Source organism: Maniola hyperantus, chromosome 16 (assembly GCF_902806685.2).
Source record: "Maniola hyperantus chromosome 16, iAphHyp1.2, whole genome shotgun sequence".
Classification (NCBI taxonomy): domain Eukaryota; kingdom Metazoa; phylum Arthropoda; class Insecta; order Lepidoptera; family Nymphalidae; genus Maniola; species Maniola hyperantus.
Window position 1 is genome coordinate 6646953 of NC_048551.1, and position 22404 is coordinate 6669356.

Genomic DNA, 22404 nt, shown 5'->3' on the forward strand with positions numbered 1-22404 from the left:
TCCTTCCAATTCCTTAAAATAAAACAGTTTAGATTCCAGTTTTTTAGGGTATTTTTTATTAGATAGTGTAATGGAAAACCATTTAAACTTATTATGATTCTATCATACATCGGAGAGTTCTACATAGATTAGAAACTATTTTTATTCATATGAGTCAACGTTCTTATAATTCATGTAAGTTAACTTATATTAAGTCGACTTTTACGAATGATCTTAAAAAAAATTCAAATGAGTCAAGCACTGGTTCTTTCTACCGAAAAGAACCAGAAAGGATCTCAGCTCTTTAAAAAAAATTGAAACATATTAGTCAATCGTAATAATATAACAGTTTTACTATAAACAATCGCCTTCTGCTATTACTGGTTAAGTATTGTATAATGCGTTACGTCACTGAAATGTTTTGAAACGCTCTGATAACAAAAGTTCCGGATTGTAGTAAAAATATTATATTTTATAATCCTTATTTGTAGAAGTTACGTACCCTATAGGTATTTGATATGGTAAGTAATTGTAAATACGCATCAAATCAAGAGGCAAAATGCGTAGCCACGTAACACGTTGATAAAACTTTAGTGCACCAAAAATTCCATGAGTGATCAATTATTACAAAACACAATCAAAACACATGAATTGCGACAAGGCTCTCTTTGGCGCGTGGCAAAAATCGGAACTAACGTTGCTGTCAAGTGTCTCCTTTGTTCTTGTTTGAATAGCCTAAACCTTTGTTCTCCAACAGCGCCCCCCTGTCAATGTCATTCAAGTGCCAAAAGAGCCTTGTCACACTGTAGAGTTCCTTTGATATTGACATTTTGTCATTACAACATCCCCTAGCGTAAATTTTTTTTTTCACTTGCTATTATGAATCATTTAGTCTCAATGATGAAAATGTTTGTAAACTAGTCGCCATTCAAGATCCTTAATAACGTTCAATTCATTCACGTTCATTACAAAACCGTATTATGCATGCCATTGTTCCAATTGCAGGAATCGCTAGCGTAACAGCATGTGACCTATTTTTGGATGTAATGTGGTATGCTGCTTATGCGTTCCATAATCCTTGTACAGTGTGGCTATTTTACGGTGACATACATCTTCTATATGTAGGTGCTTGAAGACCAAAGTCTTCGAACAGTGCGTGTTGCCAGTGATGACATATGGATCCGAGACATGGTCGCTAACTATGGGCCTCATAAGAAAGCTCAGAGTCACTCAGCGGGCGATGGAGAGAGCTATGCTTGGAGTTTCTTTACGTGATCAAATCAGAAATGAGGAGATCCGTAGGAGAACTAGAGTAACCGACATAGCTCAACGGGTTGCGAAGCTGAAATGGCAATGGGCAGGGCACATAGTTCGTACAACCGATAGACGTTGGGGTCCCAAGGTGCTAGAATGGCGACCTCGCACCGGAAGACGCAGTGTTGGAAGACCCCCACTAGGTGGACGGACGACATCAGACGAGTCGCAGGGAGCCGCTGGATCCAGGCGGCGCAAGACCGTGGCGGGTAGAAGTCCCTACGAGAGACCTATGTCCAGCAGTGGACGTCTATTGGTTGATGATGATGATGATGATGATGATGATGATATGTAGGTACATAAAAAGACTTGGCCTGACCGACAGACTGATCGATGATCTATCAACGCACAGCCTCCGCTGGTGTTAGAAACATTAAATTTTGACAGTAAGTTCCTTTTATAACATAGGCACCCACTAAGAAAGGATTTTTGATAGTTCAATCAACCTGGGTGTTAAATATGGGATGGAAGAAGAAGAAGATGGAAGATGAAAGTCCGTCATTTTTAAAGTTACATCGACAATTTCGGTTAAAAACAAAAATATGTATTTTACGGTTTTTTAAAATTCTACTCCCAATGGGGTTAAATAGGGGGATTAAAGTTTGTATGAAAGTCTGTCATCAAGTTATTTCCATGAAAATTGGTATTTGGGTTGCCGGTTACAAATGACGTGATTCATACGTGTTTCAGGACTGATTTTCTAAATTCCACCCGAGCGAAGCCCGGACGGATCAGCTAATGAATAATAAGCCGTATTGACCTACTAGTACCTACATAGATATTTACCAAGTTGTAACATTTTATGGTTTAGTGCTTCGCTATTATACTCTAGCGAGTGCCTCTCGGGTTCAATAAAAAACTTGACGTGCTAATCGTCAATAATTCATCAATCACGTTATCGCAAAGCGTAACCGAAAGATAACGGAATGTAACAACTTAATATATCTGAGAAAAGTAAGATATTTTAAATGGTGCACGTTGTTACTCTACAAAATATTCATTTAATTCCGTGATTTTGGTAAATCTGGATGCCCACAAACTTGATGAATGCGACAAAATATCCTTGTTTTCCCAAAATACACTCTGAATTGTCCATTTAGCTTACGAGGGGTTTACCTAGTAATGTTTGTTAGTGAAGTGCAAGATAAATCCCTAAAGATATATAATAGATCCATGTGAATTTGAGTCCTTTATGTAAATAGAAGGGTTATAATCTGATGCCTTTCTCAGCGTTGTATTTATCGTTGCTGAAAGTAGTTATCACTTTACATTAATCACATAAGGTAGGGGTTTTCTTGGGATGATAGTGCAGTGGGCTTTCAGATCCTTCCGCACAGCAAGTTGATAACAATGAAGCGGATATAAACGTTATAACATCTGTACTAACCTAAGTGCCATGGTAAAAACAGTAAATAATACGGTGATGTACAATGTACATGGTATGCAGGTAGGTACATACCCAGCATGCCTACATGAGCTGTCATGTCATTGTCTGCATGGTCATCCACTTATCATAATATTTGTTTGCGAGTAAATTTACCTATACAGGCTACAGATAAAGTGTTAAACGATTACATGGTGGAATTTATTTATATCGAATTTTTACAAACATTATTTAACAACCGTAGGTTAACTAAATTAATTATGCAACTGAATTTTAATACCACACACCACACCACATAATTGTAAATTAAAACTACCTGACTATTCATAAACACTTGTAAAAAGTTTACATGAATAAAAAAACATTCTATTCTATTCTATTGAGGTTCCAGTAGCATAATAAAATATATCTGGATATATATTAATTCATAAACATCTTCATAATATTTTGAATAAGCTATCTCGCGAATGTTTCCGTGCGGTGTTTTTTTTAATTTGTAGACTAGTTAACAATATATCTTTATCTTTGGTTAAATCTACGAATAACAATTGCCGTGGTTTGGTAGGGTTAAATAGATATACTGCTGTCAATGACCTACCTAGATGAGAGTACCAATACCTAACTATGTATGAGATTTTTTGAGTTCCATATGAAATCACATGCCTGTTTGTTATGTCATACTCGTAGTTCTATTATTCATCACATTTGCTTGTTCTACCTAATCATTCGTTTCCTTTTTTGTAAAACTTATGTACCGTATGTGGAGTATCAAGTATGTGATACTGTGCATTTACCGATCTATTGTCTGCACTTCCTGATAATTACCAATTTAGGTAACGTACTTCCAAGGCAAGTGTGAATAAGCATTTTGCACAATCGAGTTCCGCTTCATGTTATATCATTAGTTCATTGTATGGTGTCATTATTATATGGAATACTTCTTGGTAAGAAATTTGTTGCCATGTTCTGGATTTTAGGGACATTACTCTTCTAAAAAAATTGTAATAGTTCCGAGAAGTACGTATACACGGAACTATTACAATTGTCCCAGAGCTCAATAGAATTTAAAACCTTCAAATGCTCCATTCAACATTCACATTTACGAAAAACTAACTAAAAAAACATTTTCACAATTTAAAATGGCGACATACATACAGCCGCAGTATTGATTTTATCAAAAAAATTATAGCCAAGTGTCATTCGAGATGATGTAAGGATTCGAACGGTAACCCAAAGTCCAAATATGGTTAAGAATTTAGAAGTAATGTGTGTGTGGAAGTGGAATAAAGAAATTCACATACATTCATCCTGAACACATTACACTCCTTTTTTTGGGCAGTCATGTAAAAAGGAAGTTAAATCATACGGTGTTAGAAAGCAGTTATGCAAAATTGCAAATAATGCTTAATGCTCTAAATGGCAAAGCAATTTTACGGTCTATCAACGGGGTTAACGTGACATGAGCGATGTCATGTGACATTTACTTACTTTAACCATTAAACAGTATAACGACGCGGTTGTTTGAGCGCACGGTAAGTGGCTAGTGCTACTGTGAACGGTGAACACAACTGTTCCATTATACATATTTGCATACTTTTTTTTTTTTAACTTTGAGCTAGATCTAATGCTGCCTTTTCATGAGGGCAAGGATACGTTGCGACTAGTAAAGTTACAGTTGACACATCTATTCCATGGACATATATCTATACGAAGCATGTATGTGAATATGGAACCTTTGCTACATTTGCCTTGCTAAACTTATTAGCAGAGCTAATCATTTTGATGAGCTAAAGATTAGATAAGTTCTAAACATGGAGCGATCGTATATTATGAGAGAGAGAGAGTCAGTTTTATTATGAGCCGAAAGCTAGTCAATTCGATGAATTGCTATCCATAGTCCATACAGGTGAAAAGATTATATACAAACATAAGTATACCTTCTACTTTCATTTTCTGTGACACATCACTAAAACCTTTAACCAAATCACTTATTTATTTGCTGAATGTAGGTAGGTAGGTACATAATTAGTTGTTACAATAATTGTTAGAGGTGAAACGGAAATACGAAGACAAAGCCATTCTTAAACTGTTACGATTGTAAGCCTGTAGGTATGTGTGAGTTCCTTTATTAAGAAATGATCATTTAAATTAATCAAGAGCTATAAGGAAAATTCAAGAATATTTCGGTTGAGCAACTTTTCCTTAAGAGAACGGTAATTATTTATGGACCAAACTGACTGAGAGTCAAACAATAAAATTTGCAATATTAGAAACGCAAAATAAGCAGAGTCAGAAATAAAATAGGTACATTGTAGGTACATACTTACTTGAAATACTGTATAGCAAACAAGTGATAAATTTATTCATAGAACTACATAGTTGACTAAAGAACGGATGAACTGGAATTAAATGAGCAAAAAATCTTACAACCGAAGCACCGAAGCTAGGCTTGGAAGGTAATAATTAGGATGTATAACGAGTATCTACCATGTGGTTCGTTGTAAATACTTAAAACTTTAGTGGGATCTGTATTCCATTAACAGTGTAAGAATAATAAATAGAATTAAAAAACGCTTGCACGACTAGGTAATCATTCCATAATTTATCCGCAGATAAAATACCTTTAAACTTACAAAATCGGCCAATTATTACTATATCAGGGCTGTAGCGTTTAATAAGACTTCTTCGTGTATATTACTGATAATTACATACACGCTGATTTTACTTCTTGAGCATGAAGTCTTAGATTATTATTTACAATATGATATATTACAAGTTGAATCAGTTTAGAAAATGATATATTCAATAACTTCGTTAATAGGTACTTGACGTTTTATCTTTCGTGTAGGTATGTGGGAATCAAAATCTAGGCATTGAACTATTATGTACTAACGAACTTAGGTAACTTTTTACATTATTGTATTGCCAACGCAATCGAAGTGTTGGCGATACCGGGGACACCCCGTTTAATACAAGTTTATTTTATTTTATTCTATTGAACCACCAACAGAATCATACTTACAAAAAAAAAAATATTCAAATCCAAGAGTTAGGTACCAATTTTCAGGCACTAATTTAAAACCCAAGGGTTGTGTTTGGTACTGACTTTTTTATTACCTGATAAGCTTGCGCTTGACGACAATCGTGCTCAAAAAGCAATGATAAGGTAGACCTCATCACTGCTTTTTGCGCTTAGAGCGCGCTTGCCTAAAATATGCCTATTCACATTTGCTTTGAAGGTATTAGGTTATAAGTGACTTCTAACTTCTAGAACAACTTCTATAAGAATTACGATTACAAAAATTCTTACCTGATAAAGCTTAATAATATGAGGATGGTCCAGCCTCTTCATGATATCCACTTCTCTGTAGACTTTTTGAAGATTGCTGGCATCTAATTGTGATTTATCTATTATCTTAATTGCTACCTGTAACAATAAGAAAAGAATACGGTTATATAAAATACACATAAAAATATTTATGAAGTAGACAAACTGAGAAATTAGATATTGTATTCCACTTTACTCAAAAAGATCGATTGTAAAAAAGCGACTGAAACCTGAAAGCATCAAATGGTGCCTAAACCTAAACGTTATTTAAATCACAATACACGAATCTTCGAATTACTTTATTTCCTTGAGAAATAAAGTAATTCGAAGATTCGTGTCACGATCTCGCGACCCTTTTGAAATAGTAGAAGGGTTTTTACATTGATTAGATCACCATGTCGTCCAATTCTTCAGGAAATACCCGACCAATTGATGGAAACAAAAATTGCAGTTTTAAATGAAATACAACTAGGTATCTTCTTACATTGTCTTTATTACATTAAAATAAAACAGTGGTGCTTAAATAAAATTTAAATAAATACCTCAGCGATTTATCACCATAAATAAATTCTATTACCTACACCAACAATAAATTACTTCATGATTTATATTTTATAAAATAGGTAGATATGTATATAAGTTAAAATTTTGTTTTTTTAGTAGATAATAAAAGTAGCTATTGCAATGATAAGTTTCCTTTTCTGATTGGCAAACTAAGTTAGATAGACCTAATAAATTAATAATGTAGACAGATAAGATACCTATGCTATCGCGGCCATAGAACAAAAAATTAAAAATTTGAGATGATTATTTTATTTAAATGTACTAATATGATCCTTGGAGATCATCTAGTAATGGTATGTATTTGGAAACTTTTCTATTCCGAATGTTGCTTATAAGAAAAGCTTACTTTGCTCCTTAGCTAAGAAGCTTAGCTTTTTGTTTTCTATTCTAAGCATACCTATTGTTACAAAACTTGCAATATTGCTCTGATGAACGACCTCAACGGTTATCAAATCACTCGCATTCAGTGTCCTACCCGATCCCTACCAAAAATATTATTACGGTCATCTATACAATAATTGAAGTCAATACTTAACAGTTTTATGTTAGATTTTTGTAACACGAGAAAAGCTAGATTTACAAGATCAATGATACCAACTTTATGGACACAAAATGGAAACATATATTATGTATAATAATATTATGTATTAAGTAGCTGTATTACATTTTTTAACGGAACAAAACAATTATTGGGTGATTTGCTGTTTCCATACAGACACAGAGGAGCTGACGTCAGTCGGAGTCGGGCGTCACTCGCTCGGATTGAGCCAATTGACGTGATTGGGCCGACCTCTCGTCGACTCAATAAAAGGCTCTATATGTATAGAAGAGAAAGTTATTTTCAATAGTAAAATGTTTTATTTATAGGTTATACCTTGATCATTGAAAAGCACATAATGTGCTTAGTAGTCGAGATGGCAATGGAGGTGGAGACACCCCGCACGGCCTCCGCGCTAACCCGGTGCGAGCGAGCGCGGGTGATGTGCGGGTGTGCGGGGCGTACCCCTGCCTTATGCCCCGATTGTCATCTCGACCTGTCGCGTACTATACCTATGTATTAAGCAGGTACTAGATATCCACTACCCAGAACGCACAGTAAATACGGTATGTTTAATATTAAAGTGATTAAATGTCTTTGCTCAGAACGCAATTTTTTTTACGAAGTTATTAAGCAGGTACCTACCTACCTGATTTATCATAACGTTCATACTTTACAGCGATTTGCATAAAAATACACTAGTGAGTATAAAAATAAAATTAAGAAATAAGAATGATGTCGTTAATTCTGATTTCTGCCTGCGTATGTATTGTATGATGTATCACTTAGAATTTAAAATTCAGAGGTTCTGATAATCTAATTAGTGTCTAATTAAAACAAAAAACTCTGTTCCAGTGTGATACCTATTCAATTTGCAGATGTGCGGCGATACCTACCTGTGCGGCTAATTCAACTAACCATTTGTGAATGAAAAGATTTGGATGATTTCACAATACAGTCGCAGCTGGCCGCAGCGCATCGCATTGCAAAATTGTTTAGAATCCCCATGTACTAGGCAGCCAATACGATCTATGCAATTCACGTCCTATTGCATAGGCTGTGGTTTCGAAATCAATGGGCGATGTCGTAGCCAGGCTGCCTAGTGCATAGGGGACTTTGGAATCGCGTCGCATCGGGCCGCGACGCGACGCAATTGACAGCCGTTGACATCGAGTATCCAGTCCAGTGCAATGGAGAGTTCCGTCAAAGAGGAGCACCTATTTATTAAATCCTCTGTTTGAAGGGAAGAACTTCGTATTTAATGGAATCATGAAAGCTGGAAAAGCTTTATTCACATGCTTTTCTCGCAAGGTCAAAAAAAATATTTAGTAGTTATTTATGAGTTTTATGACGTAAGTATATTAATATATTTATATAAGTTAATTTATATAACTTATTTAGATAAGTATTTTGAGTCTTCGAAACGACTTTGAGCGATTCATGAGCAAGCATTCTGAAAGAGTCCTCGATCCAGGCCTTGTCAACTGTGCCTTCCACTGAGGTGGGTCGCATGACGCATCGCAACGAATAACAGCGCGAAAAATACGCCTGGCGAGCAAACCGCCCCAGCACAGCAGTGCGTTGCACTGCAACACAGTGCAACCCGCCTCTAGAATTGAGCGATAGTTCACACAAAATGTACGAAAATGATGCAGGAGGATTTCTGCAAGGCAGTGCGTTGCAGCGCGCCCCGCCCTAATGTGCACGAGCCTTTATCAAAATTAACAAAATTAAAATCGATTGTAAAATTGGTATCGTACTATACTTATATACAAACAAACAGACCGACAAGAAAGAGTATTAATATTAGGTAAGTAGGTAAATGAAAATAAATTTATTTTCCAATGCCTCTTCTTGTCTTATCGTTTTCAACTTGACACAATTTTTAAATTGATAATGATAACAGTAATCTATCTATACCTACCTATATGACGTATTATAAAAGGAACAAAGAACCTTTGAAACGGCTGCCGGCTGAGTCCTTCAGAGGTCAAGAAATCTTTCATGCCGGTTTTATACTATAATGTGGACCCGCACTAAAAAGGATTTAGAAAAATTGATTATATTTTAATCTTCATCTTCAAAGATTTTAATCTTCATCTTCATTCTTCTTCTTGCCTATTTATTTCTGTACCTACCATAATATCAACATTCACCGATTATTTATTAGGCACCTACCTGCTACGATTGATTCTCCGCGTTATTTTCTAGCTCTATTATGTTTTAATCTTAATCTTATTAATTCTGCCTATTTATTTACCATAATATCAACATTTACCAATTAGTACCTAGGTACCTCCTACGATCGATTGCCCACGTTTTTTCTTATAATTAGCTCAATAATTATTGAAGTGAAGCCCTTCTGAATTCTGATAAAATTAAGCTTTTCCCTTACAAAAATAAAAATATTGAAGCGGTATTTGCGACCCGCTAAATTATATTCATATAGATACAGTTTTTTTAAGTAAGTACAATCAGTCAAAGAAATAATGAGATGAGATGAATCGGAAGACGTTTTATTATTTTATTAAGGTAAGAAACATAATTATTTTAGAGGCTGGATTGACATGGCCTATATTGCTAACCAGATTTTTAAGACAAAGTTTTATTCTGTACACAAATATATCAATTTATAAAATATATAATAGAAAAATGTATTACCTTGCAAATATTAGGAATGAGGAGTTAAAAGCTCAATCACAAAGTTTGTATTTTTTACACAATATTTTACTTCACAAACTGGACAGAACCTCTGCAGCATCAGGATTGAGGAGTTGAAGCTTGAAGAAGTGTAAAATAATATTATTATGATGATGGTGTTTAATCCTTGAAGGTCTGGTGCGAAATTGCATAAGGATCGGTTTAGTAGAAGTAATCGAAAAATCCATCATAAGATTTGAAAAAAATTACGAAAAATATGATAGCGGCAAAGGCCTTAGTGACGTAAAGATACGTGCGTAATGATAGTATCAGCGCAAGCAGGTCAATGTCGGCTGACCGGCACATCGCTCCTGAACATCTCTGTTTTCCAATATGATGGCTATTTTCAAATCGGCAATGTTTATTTAAAAACTCTCGCATTCGCAAATGGTTTACCGGAGACTGCAGAGAGCAGATGACGCGGGCTTAGTGGGCGTAGAAATAGATTTTGATAGATGAATTAGAAATGACTATAGTATTATGCATGCATAATTAGAATATCTTGATATTTTAGCGTTTAAACTATCGTAGGGATTTCCATTATAAGTATAGATTGTTACAGCTATACTCATGCATTTAGTCGACGTAAGCCCGACTAGTTTCGAACCCTTCCGGGGTCCTTTTTCACAGGTACTCAGTATCCTTCAAAATCGTTTATATGATATGACGTATCGTGAGCGAGGCAACCGCGATGCGCAGCGATCTGAGTCCCTGTGAAACAGGACCCCGGATGGATTCGAAACTAGTCTGGCTTACGTCGACTAAATGCATGAGTATAGCCGTAACAATCTAAAATAATATCTCGTATGTTTTACTTCTTCTTATTTAATTTTGTGGCTATCAGTAGTGCCACACTGAGCACAATATTTAGCATTGTTATCTTACTAGATGATGCCCGCGAGTTCATCCGCGTGGGATTTTCCGGGATAAAAAGGAGCCTCCAGGTCTTAAATTATACCCATACAAAAAATCACGTTGATCCATGCTCATGCTCCCTTACGACGTGATTGAAGGACAAACCAACAAACCAATAAACAAACACACTTTCGCATTAGTAATATGGGTAGTGATCTTATCTTGTTATGGCATTCATTTTAGCCCCAAGACTCAAAGCCTGAGCTAGATGTGCTGTTCTGCCGATGGCGATGTCATTAGTAAGTATTTCTTCGATCGATGGGGATCTTGCTTGAAAAGCAGCCGATTGTGTGATGTGGTTGCTCGTCGCCTACGAACCTACATAAGTTCATCATTTACTGCTCAGAATAGTTGAGGACTTCAAATCGCAATGGCGCAATCTTAAAATCCCGTCAAATCTGGGTCAGAAGCAGAACCTGTTTATAAATAGGTATCGCACCTAACAGGAAAATGTTAGGTCGCAGACTAGTAGAATATGAAATCGCTGAAATCGCCATTCAATAATTCTATACATTTGTTCCAAATCATCGCGGGCATCATAATATCATCTTTTAATTTATTTATTCAGATACAAGCAATACAAGTTAGTCCTTGACTGCGATCTCACCTGGTGGTAAGTGACGATGCAGTCCAAGATGGAAGCGGGCTAACCTGGAAGGGGTACATGTATGGCAGTTTTTAATAAACCCACTTTGGTTTCTACACGGCATCTAGTATTTTATTTCAAACAACATTCTAAAACAATATGATGATATCGGAGATAAGTAAGATTAGATTAGGTACGGCAGCCGTAAAGCCCCATAACACGTACCTATAGTAGGTGAGTCTATATCTATACTAATAAATAAAATTGAAGTGTCTGTCTGTAATTTCGAAATAATGTCTATTCTATTCTAGTCTGTCTGTTTGAATGCGCTAATCTTCGGAACGGCTGAATTCATTTTGACGGGACAAAATTCTCTACTACTCTATTAACCAAGGAGGAACATTGGCTACTTTTTAACCAACTTTCACAAAAAAGGAGTTATGTTTTTCTATCTATGTACACCAAAATCTCCGAGATTTCTACTGGAATTCGTACTGGAACGCTAAAAGTAATTATTTCGCATTACTAATATACCTACCTAGAGAGGTAATTAGTTTTCTTATCGCCTACATAGGCCAACTGTTACGAAAGCAAATTACCTAATAATCATTATTTAATTGCATAACAGAAAGAGCAAGAAATGTAACTTAGGAACCGTACAAATCTACGATAAAAACTTAAAAAAAACTTATTTTCTTGATTATTTTATTTTAAAATTCATAGTCTCAAAGGTGTATGAAGTGTGCCAACGAAACTGCACTTTGCCAGCGTGGTCAGCGTTTTCATTCTAAGCGGAAACCCATGCTCAATAGTGAGCCGGCGATGGGTTGATGAGTGGTTGATGATGATGATGATCAACATAGTACTTACACTACTTACCTATGTAATAGCTACAAAATACATAAATATATGATTTTTTTGTGGACCTATTCCAGTTTTTTTTAAATTAGTAACTAACTCTTAATAGGTACCTACCTAAGCAAAAGGTCGAGATGGCAATCGGGATATATGAGGAGGGGGGACGCCCTGCACGTCACCCGCGCTCGCCCGCACCGGGTTAGCGCGAGGACTGTGCGGGTTCCCAGCCCGATTCCCATCTCAACCTGTCGCGCACTGTACCGAGGTATTTTGTTGTTTGAAAAGTACCTACCTACCCAGACTGAGATATATTACAACCCAATTATCACATAACCATTAACCCAATTACCACCCATTCCACGCGGTCATGATTTATATAGTAATTAGATAAGGCTAGCTTTAAGTTTTATTGTATTAAAAAAAAAAAAAAAAAAAAAAAAAAAAAAAAAAAAAAAAAAAAAAAAAAAAAAAAAAAATTATCACATATTCCGCTAAAATACCACGAACAAAGGCATGAATCGTAATAAAGAGCATTTAGCTGACAATGCGAAGTATGATTTCTCTGCCAATTCACATGAGTGAACATTTTTCAGGCGGAGAAACCTAAATAATTCCGTTTTTTTTTCATGAAATATTGAATATTTCTTATTCATAATTTATATTTTTTTTATAATTATACTTAATACAACTATATTATATTGAGTAAGAAATAAGAATATGCAATAAAATCAAAGAGTTCTCACGGGATTTTTAAAAAAATCTGAATCCACTCAAACAGAGTAGCGGGTGTCATCTAGTAGTACCTATTATAAATACGAAAGTCTGTTTGTTATCTTTTCACGGCAGCCGATTTTGACGAAGATACAGAGGTAGTTCGCATCCTAGCCACGACATACCTAGCCGCCGATATTTTATGCTGGAAGAAAGATTTCCCACGGCAAAACTTAAATCCATTCGGACAAAGTCACCGCACGGGCATCAGCTTGTGAAGAATAAAGATGACTTTTATAGAGTTTATACATACCTAGATAATTATATACCTACTAACTATAACGGTTTTTTTTTATTCAGATACATGTAACAAGTTAGTCTTTGACTGCGATCTCAGCTGGATGGTAAATGATTATGCAGTCTAAGATGGAAGCGGGCTAACCTGCAAGGAGTATGACAGTTTTGCTTAAACCCATAATATCATTATCTCCTTTGGTTTCTACACTGCCTCGTTCCGAAACGCTAAATCGCTTGGCGGCACGGCTTTGCCGATAGTATGATAATGAAGATTAGGTAATGGGTACAATATACCAAGTCTGTTTATTTCTCATTTGGTCCATACCAACTCTGTACATGAGTTACAGACCATACCTACCTTGATACCTACCTATTATTTTTTATAAATGCACGTCACCTGTCAGTGGGTCAATAACCTAAAGTTATTGAACCGCCTAGTGTAGGGATGGTGAACTAATGGAACGCGTGTTCGTACGAACTCACGCGATAAAATAAAGTTGGCACGATGAGTGTGACTCGGATGTAGAGAAAAAATTCAAGTATTTTATATTGCGGTAAGTAATAAACTGTACCTAATTAAATTTCAAATCCGTGCAGTGATTTCAGCGTGAAGCTTGCACAGACAGACAGACAAACATACAATAGGTACTGTTTAGGACTTGTGGTTTAGGGCTCTGCACCGATACCGATAAAAAGTAGCCTATGTCCACACGAGTACTCATATGCTATGTCCTTCCCCGGGATGCAAGCTATCCCTGTACCAAGTTTCGTCAAAATCGGTTGAACTGATAGGCTGTGAGAGGCTAGCACACAGACAGACAGCCACACTTTCGCATTTATAATATTAGTATTTATTTATTTTATTACTTAAACAGATTCAGAAGTATAGGCCCTTAAATAATAGCTAGCAGGCAGAAAAGTCTAGTAAGTAGGTATCAATAGAGTAGTAAGTACTTCCTAAAAATTTGATACGTTTGTCATCAAGTCTAAGATAATTAGAAGTAGAAGAAAGAAACATGTTAAAAGATTTGTTGCCTTTGCAATCAATACAATGACAAGACATAAAAAGATTAACAAGATTTTCAATGAAATGATAAGTTATAAGAATAATAAGTAATAAATTATTATTTACTGAAAAGTAAATTAGTAGCGTCTTTAGAGTTTAGTCTGTAGGAAGTTATTGTATCGTAAATTATTTCATTTGATGTTAGTTTAGATTTTGACCAACTCATGCCAAAAATGAATTAATATTATCAGTTATAAGTATGTATAAGTAAGTATGTATAATTGTACCTATGTTTTTGAGCAATAAATAATTTATTATAATATGAAAATGAATCACTAAATGTGTTGCTAATCGCAAATCTCGAGAACCGCTGAACCGATTTCGCTAATTCTTTTTTTATATTATTCCTTGAAGTACGAGGATGGTTCTTAGTCTTCTTACGGAGAGAAAAATTTAATTCAACCTCCCCCTCAATTGTCTAAACTCCACCCGAGCGAATAAGCCGGCCCGTGTCAGCTAGTTATTTATAATTTTAGCCATATGATTATACCTACCTAATAAAATATAGGTAGGTATTACATGGTCAATGTCAAGCGGGATATATGTTATGTTATCATATTTCAATAATATTTACATTTACGTAAACATTTAAATATTATTTCTATTAATTATATTTACAATCATATAAATTACAGTAGGCAACTACTAACCACGTCATGGCATGACGCAGTATTATCAGATTCATTATTATTTAATCGCATCTGATAGTTCGTAATATTAGTCAAAATTAAAGTATAATAATACTAGCTGAATTTTTAAAAATTCCGTGGGAACTCTTTGATTTTCCGGGATGAAAAGTAGCCTATGTCACCCTCCAGGTCTTAAACTATGTCTATACCCATGCAAAAATCACGTCGATTCGTTGCTCCGTTGCGACGTGATTGAAGGACAAACCAACAAACAAACACACTTTCGCATTTATAATATGGGTAGTGACTATGATCATGACGGATAAATTTTTACGGCGCTACTCTAGGAGAGACTAGGTTTTCGATTTAAATATAGTATATTAATAAGATAGTAGTAAATATAGATAGTAGTAAGGTAGGTACATTTAAATTCAATTCCAAAATCCCAAGTTAACTATGAATCTATTAAATAGGCTATTAAGGTTATTACCCAGTTGCATTACATTATGGGTTTTACCAAAATATAATGAACAAATGCATCAGTATTATTCAGATTTGAGAGTTCTTCTAATCGACTCTGCGTTATTTGATAGAAAACAACATAGCACACCATTGTCTTCTGTAATAGACCTTATTTATAATATTCTATCTAGTAACTATAACATTGGTATTTAAATAACCAAATTAGAAGCAGCAGCTAAGTATCTGGATGCAGAAGTGTCACATCAATTTAGGAAATATTATGTACTTCTAAAAATAGTAATGTAATGGCGAAAGTTAGAAAGAACTTTTGAAATAACATCGAAAAATAATGAGTTTATGCTGGTTTCGTGATTAAAAAGCACGGAAATTTTCGAGCCACAGTGTGGAAAGTCACATGTGGCGACAACCTCATTTTAATCTAACGTTCATTATTTTGGGTAGAAGCAAGAAAGTACAATGAGTCATGGTTAAATGCAAGCTCCGTTATAGATCTAAAAGACTTCAATGAGTACCCAAGTACCCATAGAACGGTCTAAAACTCTACACGCTACGCTGTGATTTAGTCATAGGGTATTGACCGGTATAATAGCTAATGTTATAAGTTCAACAAAACTCGACCCTATCTATTAAATTGGGGCACTACATCGTCTGTTCTCTATAAGCGTAAAACTAGCCTTCGTTTTGTTTTTAAATAACTTCTTAAAACGAAACGAAGGCTAGCTTTAAAAAAAAAATTGAGCGAAAAGAAAGTTATTCTTAAACGGTTCAAAGCTTCACTTTTAATTGAACTTCTTACTAAAATTTTGCTTACTTGTAGTTATGTTGTATAGTTTTACTTACTTCGAAAAAGTTAAAATCGTCTTACTTCTTCGAAAATCTATAGTAATCCATACTTCCATGCTAATATATTATAAATGCGAAAGTGTGTCTGTCTGCCTGTTCGTCTGTCCATCTGTCTGTCTGTCTGCTAGCCTTTCACAGCCCAACAGTATAACCGATTTTTTATTTGGTACAGAGATAGGTTACCAGGTAAGGACATAGACTACTTTTTATCCCGGAAAATCAAAGAGTTCCCACAGGATTTTTAAAAAACAAATCCACGCGGACGAAGTTACGGGCATCATCTAGTATAAAATATAAATATAAAATTGATAAACAAAAAGGTTAAGTAGTATGTCAGGTTTAAAAAAGAAAAAATATTTCCATAATCCTTACTTATTCAATTTATTTACATAATAAAAGGACACGATATATCTCATCTTTGTTTAGATATCGATTTCGGTAACGTAGATCTTTCTCTATTTACTTAATTATGGGTAGCTTTTTGTTTAAAACTTTGGACCATTCTCAATACATTTCTCACTTTGTACATTGCGGGTAGATTGGTAGGAAGGCTGGCAGACTCTCTCTAGTGTCAATAGTGCTGTGTACACAGAGTAGGGTGAGTAAACTCATTCGCAATGGGTCTTTGACATGTCCTTGCCCTTATATTTTGCTGGCAGACGTATATAACATACCTACTTAAATCACATAACGATGTTGCTCTTTTGTTTTAAGCTCGACAAATCAACATATTACTCGTGTTCATTGATCTTTCTATGTCTTAAGTTAATACACCTAACATACCTATTGTATCAATTTATAGGTAGAATATGGACGTATGGACGTGTACGTGCTTTTTGCTTTTCGGAGTAACCCCTGTGACCTCAGAAGTAATTTAAAAAAGATACCTACCTACCTGACCTATCTACTTATATAATATACAAATTCTTTAATCTTATTATTCCTTTGGATTGACAGTTAGGTACCTATTATACATGTTTAGGAATGGTCTGCCGAGTTAATTTGCATATTGTGCGGTTTTTTTGCATTCTTATTTTTAATCTTGTACAACGAACATAATATAAAATTATAATGTATGTATGTACAACATTACAAATAAGTACTATTAACATTTTGAAACACGGAAGTGTTAAAAATTTAAATGTAAGTAATGTGGCTAATTCCGTTGTACACAATCTCTAAACTAAACTAAAATGGCACGTCTAAATCTATTGCTATCTCTTTCATAATGTTGCTTGCGGAAAAGGATAGCACTAGATTTAGACATGTTAATTTAGTTTAGTTTAGAAATTGTGTACAAGAGAATCGGCCCCATTATTAAAGGTCTATTAATTTATAACTAGACCATTTGTTTTAATGTCAAATAATTCAAACAACCAGTAAATTATAGTGACGGAAATGCTGGTACTAAGTTTCTAACTGCGTAAGGTGTAACGATATAATATAATTAATATAACATATTAATATAACATATTATTATACGTAGTGCAACATAAAATAAAATATGTTACGGCGTATAACTACTGTTCTTTCTCGCTGATGAGTAAGACAAAAGTGAAGAAGAGATAGCTAAGTAGGTAAATACCGCCTTTTTTGTACATATCGCCGGCTGGTAGACAGACTTAGGTTGCTGTCCCTGGCGCAAATACCTAAGCCGGATTAAACCCTAGGATGCAGAAGTGTCAAATGGCGAAGAGGGAACTATTCCTAAATAAAAATACCTATTAGCTATCCACCTATACCTATCATCTTTATTATCGATACTACAGATCTAAAGAGCGCGTGTCTCTTGGTTGCGCTGGCTTCCACTTCGGTTGCGATCGCTAAATCACGAGAGTTAAAAGAGAATTCATTCATTCATCATTTATCATCAATCTATCGCTGGCTCATTACCGACACGGCACGGGTTTCCTCTCAGAATGAGCAGGGTTTGGCCGTGTCTCCCACGCTGCCCAAGGACGGATTGTTAGATTAGGAAAGGTGAATATCGACAGCCATTTTCGACTGACTGATATTCCTCTTAGCTCTCTTTTAGCGTGGAACATATGCTATTTCGTTCTCTTATCTAGGTGATCTAACTATATCACTTTAAGAGTGGAGCCCCTGCTAAATTTCGTTCTCTTATCTAGGTATCCTAACTATATCACCCGGCCCACTACTGACACAGTACGGATCTCCTGATCCTCTCAGAATGAGATGGGTTTGGTCATGTCTACCACGTTGCCCAAGTGCGGATTTCCAGAATAGAAAAGAGAATATGGAAAGCCATTTTTGACTGACTGACTCTTAGCTCTCTTTTAGCGTGGAGCCTGCGCTAAATTTCGTTCTCTTATCTATCTAACTATATCACAAGTCACAACTATGTGCAATGTATGACAAAATGCATCGCCATTATGTCATAATTCACCGCACTCGCTTTGACAGTATGATTTATACAGCTTAGCATCAAAGCTATTAACTGGAGTGCCGTATTCACTGTCACGTACAGCCAGCGAACCAGTTGCAAATTAACAAATACCTAACTAATTACGCTACTTTTAATTAACACTTGAAATCTTAGTAAAAACGTTCAGGCAATGAAGTACCTATAATTACCTAAACGTATTTTTCATCATCGTCATCAGAAAAGCACTACAGCCCAGCTGGATGAGCTTTGGCTTGGTCAAGCAAACTTCTCCGTTGGAGCCGGTCAGATGCTTCCTTCCAACTCCGAACCACCAAAACCCTGATGTCCTTCTCTATTCCGTCAATCCACCGACCTCTAGGTCTTCCTCAGCCTCTACGGCCTCCTGGCTGGTTTGCTGTCCAACAACTTTTTCGGGGTTCTTATATCGTCCATGCGTTGCACATGTTCTGCCCATCGCATTCTTCTCAGTTTAATGGTTTTGACAATATTCGGTTCTTTATAAGGTATTTTTACCGACAATAATACATAATTTTATGTCATCCCAGTACTTTAGTGCCAGTACATTATCTGATAAAAAATGTCGTACCTACCTCCAGTGCTTTACATAACATTAATATATATACGATATCTACACGTACCTGCTTGACACTTTGACACTCTGACATAAGATTATCGTTAAGCTCCTCAGGCTTTGTTATTTATCTTCGAACTACCTTCAATGTAACATGATAAATGAAGAAGATGAGTGACGTTAAAAATTAAAAAAGGTATTATTTTTGTAAAAAAATATCATAGTTCTATAGAACAAAGATTTCTTTGCGTAGCTACAAGGTAGATTTTGGAAATTAAATTAAAGAAGATTCTGTCATTAGCTTCAGTATATCAGGTACCTATCAAAGTTACTGAACCTCCAGACGGACCTTCACCCATTATGATGATAACCTCCCCAGAATGTCTGACTGTAAAAGTAGTAAAAGCTATTTTATGTATCTCAGTTCTAAAAAGTGCTTTTATCCATTGCTATTATCTTTTGTAGTCACAATTAATTAGTATTTATCAACAATATAAATATGAACTATAAATTAATGTTATAATACTTACTTATACTTTTATTAGTAATAACCTGCTTATTGGATACTAGATACTAGCGACTCGCACCGGCTTCGCACAGGTAGTTTATAACTATTTTCAAAAGGATCTCTAATTTTTTGAAAATAAAATATAGCCTATGTCACTCAGGCAGGAACAATGTAGCTTTCTACTGGTGAACTTTTCAAAATCGGTTCAGTAGTTCCAGAGATTACCCCCTACAAACAAACTTACAAATTTCACTATTATAGTAATAGTATATAGTATATTATTATAGTATATAGTATAGATTATAATAATATGTATTTAATTATAGTTAAGTACCTATAAGAAAACATCGGATGGGGCTATATCGGGGCGTGTGATCGGGGCGCACGGCAAGTCTACAGACTTACTTCTCTAGTCCGTGTCTACAGACTTTGGGTCAAGTTTCGCAGAGTTACAGATCGACCAACATTAGAGACGGGCATAGACTATTTTTTATGCCGGAAAATCAAATAGTTACCACGGACGACGATGCATCATCTAATATTGATTTATAATTATTATTCATTGAAGCGCATTTTTTTGTGTTGTTGCCTTATGGATCTTTCAGGCTATAATGTTACCGTACGAAGATGATGACAGAACATCATTTTAGTCGGATGATTTCTTTTGAACGGCCCGCCCTCCCAGAGAAAACGTAAAACGTTCATCCTATGCGTTCATCGAATTCACGTCGAAAAGCAATGCACAATGCAGAACAGTACCGTCCTGATGTCGCGTTGTTTTTATATTTTGCATTGCATTTCAACCAACGTGGTCCTATTTCACAGGACCTGACAAGTGAAACAAACGTTCCGAAAATACTTCATATTGTTTTAAAAAATGTATATGAAAGCAATCGCCGCTGTCCAAAGTCGTTGAATGAATTCCTTATAGCCATTTAAGTAAATGGGCGAATAAGTGATGATAGATATCTAACAATATAAGGTGACAGACATTTGCGTCAATTCTTATCTCATAACGCGATGATAATTGATAAGCTCTAATACAAAGTATTGACGTACTTACCTACCTGCGGTTACAGATGAGCACTTTTTATAAGACATAAATCTCCTTTGACGTCAGTGCCTTTGTTAATGACAGATATTGATGTTTATTAATACTCGAACGTCATCGAAACATTTCGACGACCTCTTGTTATCTATCTGTATTAAATTAAATATAAGAATAGGTACACAACAACTGGAATGTGATTTCAAACCCCGAACTTACGATATTGCGCAATATTATTTAATAAGTAAATATCTGTATCATGTGTTTGAGCATGATCAGTGATCAGTTGATCACACATTAATTATTAAAGATGTATGATACCTATATATATCTTGATTCGTAGGTATATTAATACTACTAGTGCTAAGTACAACTTTTTTAAAGATTTTTTTTGTTATTGTTCAAAACCTTAAAAAATATGTGTATTTTAATTACGAAAGTATAGCAGCTATCCTCGAAAAACTTTAATAACGTTTATGTGAGGATGGCGAAATCTCTTAGTAATCAGAGCGCATCATTCAGTGACCTTGTCAGAAATTGCCTATTTATTGTAGGTACTTATCAGTTGGTCAAAGAGTCAATTAAATGTATGAGTATTGACCACATCTGAAAACGAATTGATTAAGGGATGATTTATGCTAACGCGTGGCGGGCACGAGGCGTGCCACGTACGAGGCGCAGACGAGGCACGGATTCAAAACATCACGAACGTTTTATATATGAAGCAGTTTATGCTTCACCATGCCGTGTCCGTAAATGGATGCCACACGGTGAAGCGTAAACTGCTTCATGATATAAAATGTTCGTGATGTTTTGAATCTGCGCATCGTACGTGGCACGGCTCGTGCCCGTCACGTGTTAGCATAAATCATCCTTATGACAAACATTCCCTGCCCTTTTTTAGGGTTCCGTACCCCAAGATAAAAAAGGAGCCCTATAATTTCACTCTGCTGTCTGTATGTCTGTCCGCGTGTCACAGGCCCCTAGCTCGTAGACGTGAATGAGTACAATGCAATACAAGCACTGCGCAGTAGCTTTCTAAAGACAGATTTTCATCACTCAAAAGTAGCAATTAATTAATCCAACAGTTGAAATTGCTTAATTAACTAGAAATAGCAACTGTCGTTGCGGAAATAAGTTTTTACTAGTCCAAATTCAGTGTGATCAACAAGTCCAGACGGCGATCAATAGAACCGAGGAAACGGGAAAGCGTGGGAGTGACAGAGATGGACAGCCTCACCCTCTCCCCCACTGCTTTACTTGAGATTACGCTGCACGTAGTATTTTTCATCATTGTAATATGAAAGATTACTCAACGTAGTAGATACCGCTACAGCATTGCTACAGCTAGAGCTTTTCTTTTCCTTTTTAAAGAACGACGAGGCTGAGCTTTGAAACGGGTTTTTAATTAACGATTTTGTATAATTGATGTCTATACTTATAAGAAGGTAGATATGTAGGGGCATATACATTTTCTACTTTCCTTTCTGCCCTCTACAAATTATACTTGAAAGTAGGACTCTACAGTATCTACCAACAATCGGTCAAGGAAACATTAGGTGAAGAATAGGTACAAGTTTAATAGATATGTAGATTGTAGATACATGTTTTATGTTTAGGTACTCGTATGTAGGGTACGTATAAATGTTGGGAATCGGGATCTGTCGAAATAGAT

At 35.5% G+C, this 22404-nt stretch overlaps 1 protein-coding gene across 1 annotated transcript in view; it reads right to left on the bottom strand.

The window, feature by feature from the left end:
• Nucleotides 1-22404, bottom strand: part of LOC117989383 (serine/threonine-protein kinase SIK3-like) — a 64668-nt gene that overhangs the window by 32270 nt on the left and 9994 nt on the right. The window contains exon 2 of the mRNA XM_034976735.2: nt 5988-6104. Within this exon, the coding sequence (XP_034832626.1) occupies nt 5988-6104 (117 nt within the window). The remainder of the gene's footprint in view (nt 1-5987; nt 6105-22404) is intronic.